Genomic DNA, 22,337 nt, shown 5'->3' with positions numbered 1-22,337 from the left:
GATATAAAACACTCATCATCTAATGAAATCTGTTGGTTTATGAAGGTATTGTTCAAAAACTTTTTTTAATATCGGCATTAACATATATTATTTAAATAATTAGCATTGCTTCGATGTCTTCTTATAATTTAGTGGGGCTATTGTAGTAACTCACTGCTCTCTGGGATTTGTATATAAAATGCACAGTACTCACTTTTAATGCATCTTCTACTGCAGTCCTGCCTTCCTTTCCTAGTAGAACATTATAAGGGTAAAGCCATTTGATTATATGCTGGACTGACATCATAGGGAAGGAATCCTAATTAGAAATAAAAATACAGGAAAGATTAATTCCATTATCCATTAACCTGGAACACATTATACTGACAACTGCAAAAGAGGAATGACAACAAACAAGTGCACCGTTCAGCTTTTGAGACAAAACCAGGGACACTTCATCCATGCTTCCCCAATAGCTGTCTCGCCTACCTCCCCACCTCCACTCCCACTGGGTCTCATGTTCTTTTCTGATGGTGGAGGGAAGGATCAATTGTTGAAACTGCAGAATCTAAAGAATCTCGATATGAACTGAAGAATGAGCCCCCAGCTGTTGATTTCTAACATCATGCAGAGGAGGCAGCGTAGTTTCAAGATATGACAGCTGCTGTCTTTCCTTCTGGTGCTCTGCGCTACTTGACTCCCTTGAGGTCTTGGAAGACATCAGGGAGAAGTAAAGAGTGGTGCAGTTGCTTATTGCATATATTGGCCTCCACTGCAGACTGCCAGTGATCAGAATCTGGTATGTTTTTTAAAAAGTGCTGTAACCAAGAAATTCAGTACACTTGGACAGTCTGTGAGCAGATAAGATTTTGTTTTTGTTGTTTCTGCTGCACTATAGGTGTGAATGGTGCTAAAAAGACAAATCTCAGCTTCCAAGAGTTTATAATCCAGGTTAGACAAAGTGAGAAGGAGGGTCTAGATGCACCAGTTACATCAATATACATTGTAGAGGTTAGGCATGCATCTTGTAATTGGATCTTAACAGAATTTGACTGGATTTCAACAGAATTGATAGAATATAAATATTTACTAGGTTGGGGGGGTTGTTTGTTTTTTACTTAAGTCATAAATGGTGGGAGGGAAGACAAAAGGCACTTTTAGGAAGAGAACAATGTGGTGAGGCCCACTAGACAGTGAGGCTGTTTCAAGTATCGGAGGTAACATGAAAGGAATGAAGATATGAGTGGGAGAAAGAGGTGAAAGATTGGGCGAAAGCAGGCAAGGATTGGCAAAGAATAAAACATAAAAGAAGGTGTAATAGGAAAAAAAGTCAAAAATGGAGACAAGAGCTATGCAACACAGTCTTGACAGTGAGGAGGAGCATGAACTTTATGTGGAAACACAGGAAGCCAGTAGGGCAACAATTAAAGCATCAGGAAAGGAAGAGACATTTTGGCTGCAGCATGTTGAAGGCCAACAGGAGGATAATCATTTAGAATACAAGCCAACAACAGAACTACCTTAGAGAGATCAATAAAAATTACTGGAGATTGATGCCACTAAACTGCAGAAAGACACTTTCCCATAAAAGTAGATAGGAGTGTGAAACTATAAAAAGAACAGAGAAGACTCACATGCAAGACAATATTTATTAAAAGTGGACGCAGTTTAGAAACATTTTAATGCTGAAACCAATGTGACACTTTGCCCCTTCACACTTCTCTTTTATCTTCAGTTTTCTATTTAGATCCATTTTCATATGCAAGTCGAGAGATCTGGCCCATTTCTGTCACTTCTGATACCTGCAATCTGCTTTTCTTGGGTGTAGAGACTTAACTTTGTATACAGTGATGGTAGGACTTCTCAAGAAGAGTTACTGGTTACAAAATGTTAACATTGTTAAATTCTAATGTTTTGGGGTCCTTAAGGGTATACTTTTTAATCACTTCTCAAAAAGGAACTAAAACTAACAGCAGCCATAACTGTAGTAAAGCAAGGTTTGTTTATGAGGAAACTCAGCTATGACATTTAAGTTTAGGCAATATTGGCTATTAGGTACTTGGGACTAAAAAGGTTCTTTCACCCTCCCTACAAGATATTTATAAATTAAGCCGTGTTTTACTGCGACTGCTGCACTTACTTGAATCATTATGTGAATGGCACACTATAATATATTATAAATCATGCTTACATGTATTTTCTAAATATCTCCGAGCAAAGAAATGCAATGCAATGGGTAGTTTCGTTGAAGTAATAAATAAATATCTGTATTACAGAAATCTGCAGCATGGTTTAGCCATTCAGAGCAATTTATAATAATTAAATATTGATTCCATTACACTGTACACATTTTACTTCATAATTCAATTACTGAATAGTTCAGTTAATATTGTTTAGCTTAGAAATAGGTTACTAAAAATTACTACACTTTACTTCCAATTATTTGCAGAAAAAATAAATTGTATTAGCAGTCTAAAATAATTTGATTACTAAGTGTGAGTAATAACTGATATGTCTCTGTTTCCCTTTTTTTTTTTTTTGTACTAGGCAAGCCCATAAATAACTGAGTTATGGTAGTAAAGTAAAAAGAAATAAAAAGCTGATCATAGCTATGAATGTCATTGCGAATCACAAAAGGTATTATATACGTATATTCTTCAATGGGAGAAAAAGAAACTCCAGAAAATTCAAATCCCAATCACTGCTCAATTTACCTGCTCTACAGTTGGCATTCTACATAATTAAGTGTTAGATTGTGCAACACTTACACAGATGAATGAAAAAAATGGTTGCTTACCTTCTCGTAACTGTTGTTTTTCGAGATATGTTGCTCATGTCCATTTCAAGTAGGTGTGTGTGCCGCATTCACAGTCGTCGGAAAGTTTTTTCCATAACAGTACCCAACAGGTTGGCTGTGGAGCCCCTGGAGTCGCACCTTCGTGGCAGTGTATATAGGTCCCTGCCGACCCGCCACCTCTTCAGTTCCTTCTTGCCGGAGTAGATTCTTTGGGATGACACTGGAAGTCTCTTCATCTGCTCCGCAATTCAGAGTTGCATTGATTTCCAAAAAGGCTTCATTCTTTTGATGTAAAAGACTAACGCTCACCTGACAGCCAAGGAGTGGAGTATTCGCTCCTGGTGGCTAGCATGCAGCTTAGGAAAGAATACTGGAAGAAATATGTCCTAGTTCGCGTAGAATTGTGAAACTACCTTTGGGAGAAAAGCTGGGTGTGGCTGCAACTGCACCTTGTCCTTATACAAGATCATGTACGGGGGCTCAGAAGTTAAGGCCTTAAACTCAGACACCCTCCTGGCTGAAGTTATAGCCACCAAGAACGCTACTTTCCAGGAAAGGTAGACAAGAGAGCTCAAAGGGAGGACCCATCAGTCTTGAGAGTACCAGGTTGAGATCCCTGGGAGGACTGGCGATCTTACTTGAGGGTACAGTCTATCTAGTCCTTTGAGGAAGTGGCAAACCATAGGGTTGCCGAAAACCAACCAGCCAGCCGAACCCGAATGGAAAACTGAGATGGTGCACCTTTACTGATGACACTGACAGGCCCTGCTGTTTCAGGTGTAATAAATAGTCCAGGATAAAGGGAATCAATGACTGCAAAGGTGGAGTGTCCTTTTGTAATGACCAAATAGAGAATCTCTTCCACTTAGCCAAATAAGTGGCTCTAGTGGATGGTTTCCTGCTGCCAAGGAGAACCATCCTAACAGGGTGTGAGCATGTGAGCTCCAAGGGGTTTAGCCATGGAGTTTCTACACTGTGAGGGGCAGAGACTCTAGATTAGGATGCTGGAGCTGGCCGTGGTCCTGTATGATCAAGTCTGGGATCAGCGGCAGAGTTATGGGCATGTCCACCAACAGGTCTAGGAGTGTGGTGAACCAGTGCTGACATGGCCATGCTAATGTTATTAAGATCATTGATGCGCCCTCTCTTCTGACCATTAGCAGGACCATGTGTACAAGCAGGAAGGGCTTGAATGCATACAGCAGGTGATCCTTCCAAGGGAGAAGAAAAGCATCTGCAAGCGAGCCCAAGCTTTGATTCAGGAAGGGACAGAACTGCTGACATGTCCTATTGTGCCTTGTTGCGAACAAGTCTATCCGGGGAAATCCCCATCGTTGGAAGATGTTGATCACGACATCCGGTTGGAGTGACCACTTGTGATTGTGAAAAGACCTACTGAGATGATCGGCCAGCTCGTTCTGAGAGCCTGGAAGGTACGATGCCTCTAGATGTATTGAGTAGGCAATGCAGAAGTCCCACAGTTTGAAGGCTTCCTGGCATAGGGGAGAGGAGCGAGCACCGCCCTATCTATTTATATAGAATATCGCTGTTGTATTGTCGCTCAATACCGATACACATCTGCCCTCCAGATGGGTTTGGAATGTCTGGCAAGCAAGGCGAACCGCTCTTAGCTCCCTGACATTGATGTGCAGTGAAAGTTCTGCCTGGGACCAGAGACCTTGAGTCCTGAGTCTTCCAAGGTGCATTCCCCATCCCATCGACGATGCATCCGTGACTAGAGACAGCGAGGATTGGAGCCTGGAGAAGGGTACTCCTGCACACACCGCTTGCCACCACAGGAGGGACTCAATAACTGGAGAAGGAAGAGTGACTATCTTGTCTAGGCGGTCTCGGTTTGGCCTGTATACTGAGGCTAGCCAGGCCTGAAGAGATCGGAGCCGCAGTCTCGCGTGCTGAACTGCATATGTACAAGCAGCCATATGACTGAGCAGCTTCAGGCAATTTCGTGCCATAGCAGTGGGGTATCATTGTAAGCCCTCTATGATGGTGCCCATGGTCAAAAAACACGATTCTGGAAGGAATGCTTTGGCTTGACCTGAGTCTAGGAGAGCTCCAATGAACCCTATCCTCTAAGTGGGAGTAACATTGCCGACTCCATTTTGAGACATACGACTCTGGCTCTGAGTCTAAATGACTCCGATCATAGAATATCAGGGTTGGAAGGGACCTCAGGAGGTCATCTAGTCCGATCTCGGTGACCACAGGGGTGCCAAATGGGGTAGTGCCGGGAAGTGGTGTCGAGGGGAGGGCGACCGGTGCCGCATTATGGCTGGTTTGCCCTTGGATGGCACGGCGCTTGTTTGCAGTGCCGGTGCCTGCTGAGCTGTCATAGCTATGAGGTCCCTGGCCGCCTCGAATATGTCTGGGGTGGACGGAAGATCCAGATCCTCGACCAAACTATCCCGCGCAGGGGAGTCCACCAGTACCAGACTCAACAGATCTCTCTGCAGGGCCGGAGTTGATGGTACCGGTTTAGCCGGAGCACGGGCTGAGTGTCCAGGCACGGGATGCACTCCGCTATCGCTTTCATGCTCCACTGCTCTAATTGTGAGCGAACGCCCCCTCTTGGCTCTCTTCTGCTTCTTGTGCGGCACTGGAGAGTGCAAGCGGTGCCGGGTAGTCACAGTGGAGTTCTTCGGTGCCAGGGAGTGGCGGTGCCAGGGGTCTCTGGACCCAGAGTCTCTCTCACCAAAGCTGGTTCGCTCCGCATCAAAGTGCTGGACTTTGGGTCTGACGCAGGCTGTGCCGGCTGGGGACAGAGAGCTGACTCCATGATGAGTAGTTTTAACCTAAAATCTCTCTCCTTTTTGGATCTTGGGCGGAAGCCTTTGCAGATCTTGCACCTGTCGGTCTGGAGAGCGTCCCCAGGAGAGAGTCCCCAGGAGGGAAAGAACGCAGTGTGGGGAAACCCTAACAGAAACTTATCTAACCAACTATAAAAACTACTTGAAACACTAACTAATACTAAGTTAACTATTTACAGGTACAAAGACAAAGATCACTAGAGGATCGCTTCCCATAGCAAGAGAGAAGAAGCAGCTCCAATGACCGTCACGGGCGGTAAGAAGGAACTGAAGAGGCAGCGGGTAGGCAGGGACCTACGTACACTGCCATGAAGGCGTGACTCCAGGAGACTCCACAGCCAACCCGACGGGTACCGCTAGGGGAAAAACCTTCCAACGACTGTGCATGAACACTCACTTGGAATTGGCATGAGCAAGCACTCGAAGAACTACTTGTTTAAGTGCTCACCAAGGTGAATAATGGTTGCATAATCAAGCCCTAAATAAAACAAAATAGATTTTTCACTCAAAATTCTCTAGTTCCTTTTGTTTGCACATATCCCCAATGTATATGGGCAAAACAGCAATGAACTATCCTGGCACAAGAATATTTTTTTGAAATATGTAACTCAACTCATTTTGTTGTTCAGTGATGCTCCTTGAATCTGGAGCATTATAAATGGATGTAGTAAAAATCATCCATTGGAGCACATTCTAGATAAAATGTACTGCTCAGGTGATCAGCCATTCACTTAGCTTTATTGCATTTAAAAAGCTCTTTCTGTAAGGGACACCATATACTTTGCCTACAATATCTCAAAGAGAACATAATTACAATGGCACAGATGAGATTAGCCTCCTCATCACTCCACACTAGAAAAAGCCTTCTGTTTCAGATAGGGGTTTTTAGTCTGGGAGTCGTGGCCCTGCAGGAGCTTGCAAACATATGTTGGGAGGTGGGGCGCAAGCAACCACCTTGCCTTTCCCATATTGCTAAATGGTTAATGGTCCCAGCCAGATGAGGGGAGGAACCCAAGGTCCCAGAGGGGAACAGGGCCACAGTATGGAAAAAGTTGAGAACCTGGTTTAGGAAGCTATAAATAGACCAGAAACTGGCACACAATGATAACACACTACATTTTTTAACATAAAATAAAATTCTTCCTTCACCCCTCAGGTCAGATAAATAGCTGAGGGAACATTTTATTTCCACTATTTTGGAAGCAGTCTGACATTCATTTAAAAGTCATTTTCACTACAGAGCTAGAAGAATAAAATGCTATAATGTATTTAAAAATCCAACATATATTCCCTTCCTAAAGCATACTATAAATTGGTCTAATTTCTGTGCTTATCACTTCGTAGTTTTTATGTGGTATCAATAAGTCAGTTTCTTTGAGAGAAATTGTCACAAATTCCTCCCCCCCCAAATAAACACACCTAAATCAATTCTAAATCAACTGGTTAATCCTAATCCTAACTGGTTAACACCTAATGAATTCACTGAATCTAATCATTGTTCAATACACCAAGATACACGAAGCTCTGCTGAAATCTTTCTTGTCTCATGATGCATACTAATTTAGCTCCTGATCTTACATCTGGATCTCTGCAGACGTTATGGTGCCCAAAGAGATCCAATTAAGGATGTGTCCAAAGAGATCCAATTAAGAGAGAGACACATTTTTTTAGTGTTATTAATCTAGTAGTTCCAAAGACACTGTAATAAGATATGAACCGTTCAAATTGTATCTGAGGAAATTCCTCACTTTTAAAATTTCACTTCACAGTTACGTGCACATACCAGAATCTGAACTGCAGCTGATAAACTGTCTAAAGGAAAATCTGGAAGTCCCAGCATAGAAGATTCCTGGGAGCAGAGAGTTGTAGCAAAAGACAAGAGCTGAGAGATTCTGGAAAATAAACAAGAAATTGTACTGTTTTATACTTGCAAAACATACTTTAAAATTTTAAGCCCTATGAAGCTAAACACAGCATAAGATGTTCAAGCAACTTCTGAATACAAGTAAATTTTATCTAATAAAGTTATAAAGAATTAAGGACTCACAATATGAAAACTATAATTATATATGAAAAACTGTTTAAACATATTCCCATACTTACTAAAAATTTACTCAGTTCTGATCAAATAGCAAACAATCCTGACAGGACATAACATTTAGCCGCTCAACCTTACTTTTTTGTAATTATGAAAATTTACCTCTGTGCAGAAACATTTGATCCAACTGAGTATAATAGCTTAAGATGGTCCTGAAAATAGAACATAGCATCACATATCAAATTAATTTCTGGTTATACCATGGATCACAGTGCATACTGTGCAAGATATTTTCTATTTCTCATCTAATTAGACACCGAGCCTTTTGTAGCAAAGAGCCTGGTCTTGGCACACACAATTAATTTTCTAAAAGAAGAAAAAAGGTTAGCATATCTTTGTTTTAGGATTATATTGTTTTATTGAAATTAATTTTAGTTACAAAATAAAAACATCAGAACAGCCATACTGGGTCAGACCTATGGTCCATCTATCCCAGCATCCTATCTTCCAACAGTGGCCAGTGCCAGGTGCTTCAGAGGGAATGAACAGAACAGGTGATCCATCCCCTGTTGGCAAACAGAGGCTAGGGACACTTCAGAGTATGGTTTTCAGTCCTGCCCACCCTGGCTAATAGTCATTGATGGACCTATCCTCCATGAACTTATCCTTTGGAGATTATCTCTTTCTTTTAAGTAATTACTGGGCATCAATATGACTCCATCCCAAAAAAGGGTCAACATGTTTTATTCATGTTCAATGATTAATTTTTGAATGTATAATATGTAAAATACAAGATTAAAAATGTCAATTTGTCCTGCTCTGTAAACAAGCTCTAATTGATCTACAATGGCACTTACCTTAAAGGGTAGATGATAAACATCTCTTGCTTGAAATCTAGAACGAAGAGGAGGGTCCAATGGGTTACCAGAATATCTAGGTACTGGCAGGCCCAGTGCTATCACACGAAAATCTTCACTTACTCGAACAATCTTCCATGCATCTAACTCAGTTTTAGTATGTTCCTGGATCAATTAAAATAAAGTAGTAATTAGAATGCAATGACATCTTTTAATGAAGGCCCTGATGCCTGAGCTACAGACTGAAGACCTATAGGGGAGGGATTAAAAGAGTGGTCTTTCAGTTAAATTTGGTCTTCCACTTCCCTCATCTTTAACACAGAGGGGCCAGGATGAAATGTTCCATCTTGATTTAAGGTATTCAATTGGTAGATCATATTATCGAGGCTTTCTAAGGTAAGGGTGGCTGAAATATGCTTCACTGAGTTCAGCCTTCAGGCAAACTAATGATGGATTTCCACAGATGCTCGAAGTTTGGAAGCTATGAATTAGAGTTACAAATATCTTTCTCTATATAAAGAAGAGAAAAAACAATGAAACTGTGTTATCTATTTTCTTCTATAGAATTAAAAGTCTAACTTTAGCAAGTTTGGGTTTTTTTTAACTATAATGAAGGGATGCTCCTCTGAATAAGAGAACATTGTGTTTGTATATAATATGCTCTACCACAAGTAATAACAATACAGGTTTATCACTGTACTCTTTTCTGAAGAGAATATCTATTTCATATTGTATATTTCAATCACGTTGCCAGGAAAAGACTCATCGTGGACAAAGAAGACAGTTCTGCAGTCTTCCCACATTACAATCAAGTCTTGCTTCAAATTGTACATGACTACTTCGTGCAGACCCAATGCCAGAATAATGATTCACAGAGAAGAACAGAAAATGAGCCATAACTTATGTAATACAATATTCCCCAAACAACAAAACAACAATATTAGATTTAGTATCACTGTGAGATTTATTCAAATCAGATAACATTAGCAGTATACCTAAGGGGCCAATTTAGAGCCATTTTATCATTAGCAAGGTACAAAAAACGTACTGCACAATCTCAATCAATTCCTATTTGAATTTAAGGTCAGTTTTCATGTCTCCTCCTTAAATGTAGCTATGATAAATAACCACATTTTGTACTTCAATATGTTAATTACATTTTCATAAGTTACCTCTCCTAACCGAAACAGACTGGAATGGATCAGAACTACTCTAAAAGCAAAAAAAGGCATAACCAACAACCACAAATGTCTCAGAAATGAGTTACAGTATTTAATGGCTCAGTGGGCAATGTTGTGCAATAATATGTAGGAGCGTGGGTGTATTTAAGTTGGAGTAGGGCGCAAAAATTTGGACAAAGTTTATTTGTTGAAAAATGCAGTTTTAGGTCAACTGAAACTATTCATGAATTCAACACAAATCTGCCAAATAGTTTCTGCCAAAATATTTTCAAGGTAGTTTCATGAAACGGAAGAAGGAGTAGGAGTTTGGGGTGGTGGCCCCCTTACGCCTTATTGCCTCATGGTTAGAGCAGTCACCTGGAATGCTGAAGACCAGATTCAAGTCCCTGCTCTGCATGATTCAGAACAGGGACCTGAACTTAGATCTCCCCCGTCCCTGATGAATACCATAACCATATATGGTATTCTGGAATAGCCCTCTCTCAATCTCTCCTATTGAAGCTGTTCCACTTTGTGTAAAATACTTAAATAGTCACTGGAGCAGGGACTGGAACCCAGGACTCCCCCTCCCAAGTGAGTCCCCTAACCACCATTCTCTCTCTCTCTCTCTGGCCCCATGAATATTTAATTATTTAATACAAAGTGAAACAGCTTCAACAGAAGAAACTGGGCGAGACTCACCCTGGAATACCCTATAGCCTGGTGGTTAGGACACACATCTGCAAAGTGGAAGGACCCAAGTTAAAGATGTTGCTCTGAATCAGACAGAGTGGGGACTTAAACCTGGGTTTCCTACATCCCAGGTGAGTCCTCTACCCATAGAACTATATAGTATCAGGGCAAAGACACCATCTCTTCATCCTGTGGTGGTTTTGTGAATGGTGTTCCCAAATTGCCTTTCCTTTTATTTAAAAAGGCACTTAAAAACACCCCAAATCCAAATTAAACATTTTGGTGCAACAGAAAATTTTGCTAGACCTGAATTTTTTTTGCTGTTTTGCTGAAGGGACCAAAAAATTTTTGTTTCAGATTGATCCGAAATTATTCTTTTCAACTTTTTGGTTTGGCCAGCGAACTGAAAAATCAATTATTCACAGAGCTCTATTTGCGATTTTCCTTCTTATGACTCATGTAAGCTGAGCCTGATGAGGTTCCATCTCAGCACTGAAGTTTTATGGGAAGTTTAGTAAAGATTAGAATAAGGACATTTAAAGTCACATTTTTCAAATTGATCTGAAGTTAACTTTTCTAACTTGTATTAGCTCATAATAATTGATATCCCACACTAAGACAGGGTTAGAAAAAGGAGCAGTTGAAATGCTGAGGGGAAAAGAAAGAACAGAATACTTGCCCAGTTTGGCCATGCTACAGGGACAGGAAGCAATGAAGAATTGAGAAGCCAATGAACTATACACACTACTTACGAGACTTGAAATGAAGGATTGTATTTTTCCCCCCTTTGCTTAAAGCAAGCTTAAGCTATTTCTTGTTTGCTGGGTTTTTTGAACCTGGTAGAAGAAAGCCCCAGTTCTAACTCCCTGTACATTACGCCTGGTGGAAACACGCTTTGTACAGAGGTATGTGCACCTCTACGTGAGAAGCTATAATGTTTTGTTTGTATTTCCCACCTCAGCTTTTCTGTCCCCTGAAGTTACAGACTGGCCATGTTCATACAGAGGTGTTTCAGAAATATGCAGACCAAAAAGTCTAAAATTATTTTAAAATGATTATAAACTGACAAGCTACTGCTCATCTGGCTGATGGGGGTAGATATAATATGAAGAAATATGGATAGGTAAGAGTCAGGTGGATGGTAGGAAACTGACAGAGTATGGGACAGGAAACCATGGGCATGGAAGTAGAGTACAAAGGACTGGCAAACAACCTGCTCAAACTTAATTTTGCCTCATAAAACTTGAAAAAATGTACCAAAGGTCAAATTCATCAGCTGGAAATTATAAAATCCCATTTCCTATTCAAGGGATCAATTTCCAATAATCTCCCTGTAATTTATACTGGCCTTTTGCACATATTTTTGCAAATTATAGGATGAGTGAAGGCAGGGGTGAAAGTAACTTAAAGGGCTTATCGGTATGCAGGGCGGCCAGGGTCCTGGGCAAGGAGGGGGGAGCGGCTCTGGGCCCCTGGAAGGGGCGGGGCCTCGAGTGGAAGGGGCGGGGCTGGGGCCAGATTCCCCCAGCCAGCCCTTCAGCACTGCCCAGCCCATGCCACCCGGGGCTCAGATGCCGCTTTAAAGGGAGCCCCGGGGCCGCTGCTCCTTTTGCCCCCCCCCGCGATCAGCAGCCCTGCCAGTACAGTGCTTAAAGCCCTGCCATGGCAGCGCTTTAATGTCAGCTGTGTACCAGCCCATACCAGCAGCCACTTTCTTACCGGTAGGCCGAACCGGCCCATACCGGCTTATTTTCACCTCTGAGCGAAGGATTATATGGCAGCAAGGAATGCATTGCATCCCTTAATCATTTGTTTTCAGACATTCATTGATTTTTAGAGGGCTTTCTAAATGTTTTTCTTCGTGAATCAGAATAGCATGCATTTGCTAGAAGTAAGTAGAATTCACTTCAGAATTAGTAACCAGTCTCTCTCTATGAGAATAAAGGACATTCAGGAGACATTTTTTAAAAATATTTTTAAATGACGGAGTGGCTGATTTCACCCATGACCTTCACTTAGCCAGCTATCATCTTGAGTCACATCCTCACACAGGTGGAAACACCTCCATGGGATGTACCCTGTTTATCTCAGGACAGCTCTTATATTGTTAATAGGGTCACTTCCCTGTCAAAAACAGACACAAATTCAAAACAACATAATGCTTTCCTGTACCTGTAGCAGCTTGTCATAACGTTCTGCAGACATAAGAAAGCGCCCATCTTCAAGCTGCATTTCTCTGTTTTCCAACAAATTGTTTAACACAGGCAAGACGTTCCGCTCTGCCTTCTCCAAACCCTCCAACACAAGGATTCTGCCTTCTGTAGCTGCACGGACTGCACACTTTTTCAACAAAAACAACAACATTAAGTGACATATACAGCATAATATAGCACATGAAATCCAACTGAAAATGAAGGGCTTAATCCTGCACACATCAATGCTTAAGTAATCTGAGTCAATGGGACTTAGCATGGTAGTAAGTACTATTTCCATTAGGAAGCATTTGGAGGATCTTACCCTTATATAACAATTAAATTGAACACATTTTTCTGTAGAAAGAATTAGTTATCGTAGGTGTTTATCTAAAAAACTATTTAATCCAGGAAACAAAACAGCATCAAAACAAACACTGGAAATTTTTTGTGCAATATATTTTTGTTAAAAATCTGATAATATTTCAAGCACAGAATGTAAAACTAAATATTAAAAGTTAAAACAATAAAAACTCCAAATATGGTTAACTTGTTCCATGTTCACAAAGTATTCCTTTATTGAGTCAAAGTGAAGGAAAGACACAATTCTGACACTCACATTGGGTGGTACCTCACTGAACGCAAGTAGTCCCATTGAAATCAATGTAGTAAATGACTACTTTGTATACGCAAGAGTGGTAGGTTCAGGCCCTTAAAGCACATAAGCAGCAATCAAGTACACAGCGACAAGACTCAAACCACCTCTTACTGTAATGCTGACAGACCCTGGTCGTCGCCGGGCGGGATCAAACCTGGGACCTCTGAAGTATGAGCCTCTACTGCATAAGCTAAAAGCCACATGGTTCTTAGCTAAGGCTCATTAATCTCTAGCTGGGTTAATTGCCCATAGAAGGGGACAGAGAACCACACCTAGCAGGCCTGTCTACTGAGCTGGGCAGTGAAATGTTGCTTCAATGAAATATATCTTAAGCAACTACTCAAGGGACCAACAAAATCAGTTACTTAAAGATATTTTGAGTGCTTTTGTATCAGTGTAGTAAGATGTAAAATCCTTTTGCTGTCATTTATTTTTTAAATATACATAGTGAATATTGGATATTAGATATTCACATGTGCCAATGAATATTTACTTTTGATTTATGCTTTTTGATTTTTTCCCTATATTTTTCATTTACTTTTAGCACACCCAACAATTCTGGAACAAAGGTATTTAAAAGTAAAAAAAAAAAAAAAGTATAAAAGTTCAGTATTATGTTTATAATAATCCTACAGAAGTTTACAAACTGAATCACCAGTTTTATGACTGTGTAACTACATCACTACTTTGCTACTCCAGTTTTACACCAATGTAACTCCATTAAGACCAAAGGTTCTTTGTTTATCCCACAGTAAAACTGAAGTACTGCCATGATGAATCAAGCCCAGTATTACTTTAAAACGATAAGTTACTTTAAAAAAACTACAGAGGGTCCTGGGGCACCTTTAAGACTAACAGAAGTATTGGAGCATAAGCTTTTGTGGGTGAATGCCCACTTCATCAGACGCAAGTAATGCATTCACCCACGAAAGCTTATGCTCCAATACTTCTATTAGTCTTAAAGGTGCCACAGGACCCTCTGTTGCTTTTTACAGATTCAGACTAACACGGCTACCCCTCTGATACTTTAAAAAAACTGTTAGTTAACTGAAATAGGCTGCTACTAAATGTAGAGCAAAATTATATTCAAAACATTTGGGGATGTTTTGGAGCTTTTTCTGAAACTGAAGGCTGCCTCATAACGATGTTCTCTTATCTAGATTTCATCGTAGTTTAGTTTGGAGGATTGTTTATCATTGGGTGTTGATTTATAGTGCATAATTTGAGCCAATGGTCAAAACTGAGCCCTAGTGCCAGTAATTACATGCAACCTCCTCATTGCCCATCATCTTAGTCCCTATAAACTTACAGTACTTCATACCCAAATATTCACAATTACCATCCTGTAGAAGATTCCTGAATTCTAATACTAGACTATTTACAAATAACTGATTTACACAATGGGGTGGCTCATCACACATGTTTAGAAGGTAGCAACAGGGCTTGATTTAGGCATAGGCAGCCTCTAAGGCACCAGATCAAAGAGTTTTACACCAATGTAACTCCATTAAAACACCTACATTAAGGCACCTAGCAGAAGTTTCCTTAAAGCACTTTTGCAAAGGAAAAATGACCAAGGTCCCTTCCCAGCATGTCTCTTCTAAACACCTACAGGAGCACCTCATGTCCTCCTAGCATTGTTAAATAAGAGAGGGAAATAAAGGAAGAGCAAAGCAAGGGCTGGGAGCTGAAGTGAGAGGAAGAGGATAGCACGCAAAGTGGACTAGGAGAAAAGGGAGAGGGGGGAACTGGAAGAGAATGAAGGGAAGGAGGAGGAAAAGAGAGGAAATAAGGAAACAACTAGGAGGGAAAGTAGGGAAAATTTAAAACCAGAAGAGTTTGCAGCTGGAAGAAAGGGAGGGAGACCAAGAAGTGGGTCAGAAAGACTCAGATGAAGAGACCTAGGAAAAAGTTATTAGGAGGAAGAAGCACAAAGAACAAAAATAAGAATGAAAAATGGAAAGCAAAACTCACAAAAACACAGAGAATTGAGATGAAAAGGAAAAAAGAACAAACAAAGATAAGACAGGGAGAGAGAATGGACCAAAACCAAGTGAGATGCATCCACACACGGTGTGTAGCACTGTGGATATGATGACAATCAAATGCAGGTCCCTCACAAGAGGCACAGGGAATTCCAACCTGAGAAGACTTTAAACCCCTTACCTTAGGTTCTGTTTATGCACAGCAGAGATACAGCACAAGCAAGCTTCTCATATCACTAGTAAAATAGCATGTCTAAAACCTGTTTTGGCAGAGGCACTTCTAAAGACAGTGTGGAAGATCATTTCTGTTTAAATCCTTGGCTTTTCTGATAAGACTGCAAATAGTGAGTCAATTGTGACAGTGATTTTGTGATATGTGTCCACTAGCAAATGGACAGAGGCCACAGGCTCATTTCACAAAGGTTAAAGAATCATCAGATGCTCAGGACTCCTGAATACTATCCTCTATAAACTGGATTCAAGCCAGTGACTTAGAAGAGAAAGGCAACCTGAATATCCTGGTACCTGCCTCCAAATCAGATCCACTTCTCTTGCACCTGCAAATAAATTCTACAGAAACTTCTGATTAAATATCTAGCTTCAAAATAAACATCTGAGGAATCTAATAACAAGCAGCCCTCATGTTATTTTCCCTTAAAATGAATCTCTGGGTGGACATAAATTAATTCCTTCCAAAAGCAAAAGATTTCAAAATTAGTTTTATTCTGTTGACTCAGAGCAAAAAATGTTTTTAAAACAAGATCCCTGTCATACTACTATTTCAAACACATAGCATAAAATGTCCTATCTCCTACCCTCCATCCCCAACTATACAATTCTTGTATCAAAGGAAAATTACTTTGACATTCTTGTTTAGGGAGATCATCGATCAAGTCAACAAAATGCTCCAACTAGCTTAATAGAAAACTTTAGTCTCCAAAGTTGTCAATCCAAGAGCTTGCATGAGCAAAACACTCCTATTTTTTGTAAATAGGGAGTGTGGAGAAAGCCAGAATAAACTTCAACAAACTACTAATTTGCCAACTTAGTAGGATTTGCATACTATAATGCTATAAAGCCTTTATGACTGAGTTTTACTAGCCAGGGGAAAATACACAAACTGCTCATTATAGTTTCAAAATATTTTGAGTATCCATAGTATCTTTTTGCCTTAGTTAAGACACACATACTGTGGATGTAGATTTGCAGAATTTATGTCCTACCAACATCAGTGCAAAGTCTCTCTCACTAACTTGGAGGAAATGTTCTTTATTGAGTAAATTATGCATAGTATGATCAGAATTTTAATACATAAACATATTTTGCTACATTAACTTTTTTTTTTTTAGTTGAAAATGAGTCTGAAGGACCAAATTTTAACAATTAATTAAAACTCTGTTTATAACCTGTTCTCCTGGACATGACAAATTATTTAAGATTTTGCCTTAAAAATACATTTTTCTGTATATAATGACAGGTTTCAGAGTAGCAGCCGTGTTAGTCTGTATCCGCAAAAAGAACAGGAGTACTTGTGGCACCTTAGAGACTAACAAATTTATTAGAGCATAAGCTTTTGTGGGCTACAGCCCACTTCTCCGAAAGGTGCCACAAGTACTCCTGTTCTTTTTCTGTATATAATATCTGTGACGTTGTGCAGTCTATATGGTTTTATAAAAACTTGATAATAAGTCAATATAATGTAACTGGGATAGTTTTAGAGAAAATACGGTAATAAGTGAATGTAACGTAACTGGGATATGCTTCATGCAAAAGGTCTCTTGTAAGGTATCATTACAAAGCTTATAATCTACTGAGTATGATCATCTGATTTGTATAAATGTACCACTCTTGTATCTAAAACTAGAAATATAAAATGTAACTCTGAGGGCCTATTGTAATTATGTAAAGTGTGGGCCATTAAGGATGGTTTGGAATCTTGATGACTCCCATTGTCTGCAGATGGCTGTATTTACCTGTGAGTCTCCCTGTATATGTGTGTGCTGGCAAGTGAGTAATGAAGTCTTGCAGTGACATGTGATCATGTCACCTGAACTGGAATCCATCTTTAACCTGGTGCTTTTCCAGTGAGGGGGGGTGGAAACCCAGAGGGACAAAGGGTTCCCGCCTTATGCAAAAGGGGTGGAACAGAAGAGAGGGGAGAGAAGCCATCATGAAGAATCCCCTAGCTACCACCTGAGCTGGAACAAGAGCTGTACCAGGGGAAAGAATTGTGCCCAGGCCTGGAAGGTGTCCAGTCTGAAAAAAATTTACTGAAACATCTCTGAGGGTGAGATTATCTGTATTTAGCTTGATTAGACATAGATTTGCGCATTTTATTTTATTTTGCTTGGTGACTTACTTTGTTCTGTCTGTTACTACTTTGAACCACTTAAATCCTACTGTCTGTATTTAATAAAATCACTTTTTATTTAGTAATTTACTCAGAGTATGTATTAATACCTGAGGGAGCAAACAACTGTGCATATCTCCCTATCAGTGTTATAGAGGGCGAACAATTTATGAGTTTGCCCTGCATAAGCTTTATGCAGGGTAAAACGGATTTATCTGGGTTTAGACCCCATTGGGAGTTGGGCATCTGAGTGCTAAAGACAAGCACACCTCTGTGAGCTGTTTTCGGGTAAACTTGCAGCTTTGGGACAAGTGATTCAGACCCTGGATCTGTGTTGGAGCAGAATGGAGTGTCTAATTCAGCAAGACAGGGTGCTGGAGTCCTGAGCTGGCAGGGAAAACAGAAGCAGGGGTAGCCTTGGCACATCGGGTGGCAGCTCCCAAGGGGGTTTCTGTGATCCAACCCGTCACAATATCTTTCCAAATATTATTGCTATATCTTCTTTTGCTTATCATTTATTACAATCAGGGATTTGGAGCAATCAAATTTTTGAATTGCTCCACTCCGACTCTGGGCAAAAACCTACTGGTCCATTCTCCAGCTCTTGGCTCTGCTCCAAAGTCCTGATTACAATTTTATTTATTTTTAAATTATTTTGTCTATAGACAATTTCTTTCACCATCCATGAAAATTATTTATAATGCACCCATCACCATAATATGTAGGTCTTAATTTTATCACTATGATATTCATCTGATTATGCTCTCTATGGATTTCTACAGTACAGCTATGAAATATTAGAAATCACTCTCCAAAATCCTATGAAATATGCACACGGCATTTATCTACCTCTAGAGAACTCATGGAAAGTAGTATTAACATTATATCCAATGAAGGTTGCTCCTGAAAGCAAAACAGCTATAAATCTTCCTTTGAAAAAAAATGTTTATGCATTCTGATGGCTCACAACTAGAGTCTTTTCAATAAACTAGATACAGTGAAAAACATCCACTATTTCAGTTTTATCTGCATCAGGATATGTATTTTAGTTTCCAAAAAAAAAAAAAAATTGACAAAAATAAATGGGGGAGGAGAGAGGGACAGAAAAAGTTTGAAATCTCTCTCTGAAGATCTTTTTTAAAATGTTTGCACAAAACTGTCTTCTTAGTTATATAATAAAAATACAGAGATTGTTGTGGTTTCTCAGCCTCCAACCAAGGCTCATTGTAATATTTGTTCAACATGTTCAAAATAAAATATCAATCAACAGGTTTTGAAATTATGCAACAAATCACCTTGATAATCCTGATTTTGAATATTTGTTCTTGTTAAAAAGGAGAGGGGAATTTGTGAAATATTTGTCTCTAGTTTATTGTAGCTGTAGCTACGGACTATTTTGCTCATCAGATAGAAATAAGCTCTTTCCTCCCAACCACCCACCTGTGCCCAGAAGCAATGACAGCATGGTTACCTGGATACCTGCCCTGGGGGATACACGCTGTAAAGATTCAGCAGTTAAAATAGGCTGATTTGTTGTCCGAAAACAAAAACCTTTAATAAAATGTTATTTGGCAGGTAATGGCTTAAAGAGTAAATATGTTATGAATATTGCTTATTACAGTCCATTCCACAACTTAAAAAATAATGTTAATATTAAAGCCATGAATTCCTAAATTCAAAAATCCCAGAAAAAAATATTTTACAGTCTTTCCTATAATCACACAATTTTGTGCATCACCAAATGACCAATACAAAGTAAGACAACTACAAGAATCTGTAAATCCTTAGTTTATGAGAATATATTAGTAATTATAAATACCTGAAAGATGAGGAAGGCATCTGATAAAATGATTCTAAATAAAACTGGATAACTCATCTTATTTTTGAGTCTTCAAAAGCATTGAATTTACCAGGTGATTGTTTCACATTTGCTGTAGTTACAATGGGAAAGGTACTAAGCAATACTGCAAATGGATGATTCTTTAGTGGGAAACAAATGAGTAAATGAACTGAAGTAATAATAATATATACTTCCTTTAAAGTCAAATGTGTAAACATTATCCAAAGTTGTTAAGTGGCAAGATAGAGACAGGCTCTTCCCATAATCGACACAAAACAGATTTCTTCAGATTCTCCATTGAATGAAACTTTTGTCTATTGAAGTGGAATAGCAGAATTTTGGAGCAAGTGAAAATTTTTCAGAACAAATCAACGACATTGAAATATAGCATGAATGATAATTTAAGTCTCTGTTCAACACCTTCACCACCTCTTCAACATTTTTCCACAATCAGAATCAACCCTATGTTAATTGAAAGCTTCCCAAGAAGGCTTAATGGAATTCTCCGGAAGACTGTGCATCTCTACACTTGCATCCAACAACAATAAATATATTGACATTTGCACTGAGGACAAGGAGGACTTTGCTCAAAGCATATCAAGAATTCTACACAGCCATTAGACATACAAAAGCAACTGAGGGATGGCTTGGAATAATTTGACAGATTACAAGAGGATCATACTACTGTCAGTCTCAATGGTAACCTGTTTTGATCTAATGAAAAACAAGCCAAAAACCCTGAAACACACAAGAACAAAACTGAAAAATTATTCAGAGAACTTGTCTATTACTTAGCCAAACTGACTGATCACAACTATATAGGTCATAAATTGAGCCCAGCATAAAAAAGAAGCTGAAATGTGGTTGATGGAAAGTAAAATTGAATTCCTTTCTTTTCTTTTAGCAGTTAAAATTGAATCTCATGATTTCTACCCTAAATTTATTTTGCCACAGAGGTTGTGTTACAATTTGTAGCATTACAATGGTGAAAATTATGGAAGTAAAAATAATACAAGACAATCCAGGTGAATCTAGATTTTTATTAATTTTTAAAAAGACCTGCAGTCTTGTCCAGCCAACAGCATCATTTGCACATACTCAGATTGGTTTGCTTCTAACTTTTAATAAGCTAGGCATTAAAAAAAGGCAAAAATGTATTGGTATATAGTTTTAAAATTGGTTTGTTTTTGTTGCTAATCCAAACATTCTTGGGTAGAATTTACAATCCTGTAATACTTTAGTTGATAAATATAGCATGTAAGCAGCCAAATATTTATTATAACATTAATAATTTTGTAAGAAAGCAGAAAAATCCACATTCCAAAATCTAGAATGGCTGAGCGAAGTTTACCAAAAGCATTTTCATAATTACTTAAGCAAGTTCTTCATAAACACTAATGCATCATTCAAGTGGTAATTTCTTAGCATAAAATTTTATTTTAATGATATACACAAACTATATTGCCATTCAAGGTGCACAGTTTTATATACACTGCCTTTGCTAAACCTTAAAGATGCAGAATATATAATTATATATTTATGATACAAGGTTCTTAACATGTACGTAGAGTTGGACTGAAATAAAATAAGTTAAAATAAACCTCTCTCATGAGGTTAATGTAACAGCTGCTGGAGTTTATTTTCATGCACTTAGTCGATTGTTAAAAGAGTCCATGTTCTCTTCCCTTTTTTATTTTTCTATTTGATCACTGACTGTTCTCTTTTCATTCCAATGTTCATATCTGAGCAAGTTAAACTGAACTCTTTCTTTCAGTACCTATAATAAACAGTTTTCCTGTCCTGCCTAGTTAACACATAACAAATTTTAACCAATATCTTTAAATAAGATAGTCTTCTAGGTTCCACCCTACCAGATGGGTGGTATCCTTGTTGGAAGAGGTTAGGGATGTATGAAATAATTTATAGCCAGAAGAAAATCAAACGTATCACCACTACTCAAAAGCAGCATTAGCTCTCACTGACTCTACAACTCCTACTGCTTAGCCATGGAGGGAAGCAACTAATCGCAGCAAAAACCAAATGGTTACTAAGGTGCCATTAATAGTTCAGAAAATTTGCATTAAACATAGAAAGCAGGACACGTATGAGAAAAATAAATCTATATTTGAATACTGAAAAATGAAAACGGTGGTTATAGGTATAGTCCTTTCTCCCTGTTCCAAAATATGCCAATAATTTTAGGGTCTTCGCCTGCAAGTGGCAGAGTAGGATCAGACTTTTAGGTAAAAAAATGCTTTCATTTGAGGGACAGGCCACAAGGATTACAAGATAGTCCCTCTGTTACTCCACCCCTAGTACAGCTCCTTCATGAGGCTCGTCTGTGGAAGGGTGTGCATAAGCTATGTGCAGCTGGGTGAATTTTACCCTTTTTGAACATCAAAATAATGTACATGTGAACTATGAGCCCCAAAAGAAAAAAGGGCTAGGAGTATAACTTGAAAGGTTATGGTTTTGATTTTAACAATATTGCTATGACTCAAATTTTAGGTGATGGCAGAGAATCTAGAGTATATCATACAATATTATCCAGATTTAGTCAGAGTCCCAAATTAGTTAAAGTAATGAAGATTTAGCGAGGAGCTACAGGCAGGCACTGGCATAGCAACTAATTCATAATTAAATGGCAGATAGAGGAGAGAAACAATTTGCATCCTTAACCAAGAATTTCAAGAAATTGGGTTGTTCTTGCCCAACTCCTTTTATTGCAGTACATAGTACTTTTGTGCTATTTGCACTCAAACAAATGCAATCATCTCAACTCTTTCATGTAATTAACGCCATGTCTCATTTCATTTTCTTAATTAGCTTTCTGATCTCTTCTGATTAACAGAAACCAAACTCAGTCTATGTGGTGCTATCTTCAGGGACTTCTTGTCACATTCATTTTCTAGACAGGATAGCTTAGCTGTTATTTTTGACAATTAACTGATTATTACAATAAA

At 39.0% G+C, this 22,337-nt stretch overlaps 1 protein-coding gene across 1 annotated transcript in view; it reads right to left on the bottom strand.

Annotated features, from left to right (window-relative positions):
• The window catches only part of LOC113406051 (von Willebrand factor A domain-containing protein 8-like), a 258,349-nt gene that overhangs the window by 194,604 nt on the left and 41,408 nt on the right, over positions 1 to 22,337 (bottom strand). The window contains exons 5-9 of the mRNA XM_029910690.1: positions 12,522 to 12,689; positions 8,497 to 8,661; positions 7,802 to 7,851; positions 7,385 to 7,493; positions 194 to 298 (exon numbers count right to left, since the gene is read on the bottom strand). Coding sequence (XP_029766550.1) covers positions 194 to 298; positions 7,385 to 7,493; positions 7,802 to 7,851; positions 8,497 to 8,661; positions 12,522 to 12,689 — 597 coding nt within the window. The remainder of the gene's footprint in view (positions 1 to 193; positions 299 to 7,384; positions 7,494 to 7,801; positions 7,852 to 8,496; positions 8,662 to 12,521; positions 12,690 to 22,337) is intronic.

This window comes from Terrapene carolina, unplaced genomic scaffold (genome assembly GCF_002925995.2).
Source record: "Terrapene carolina triunguis isolate 2854851 unplaced genomic scaffold, T_m_triunguis-2.0 Scaffold17, whole genome shotgun sequence".
Lineage (NCBI taxonomy): Eukaryota > Metazoa > Chordata > Testudines > Emydidae > Terrapene > Terrapene triunguis.
Note: the sequence above shows the minus strand (reverse complement) of the source record. Positions and strands in the feature narration are given on the sequence as shown.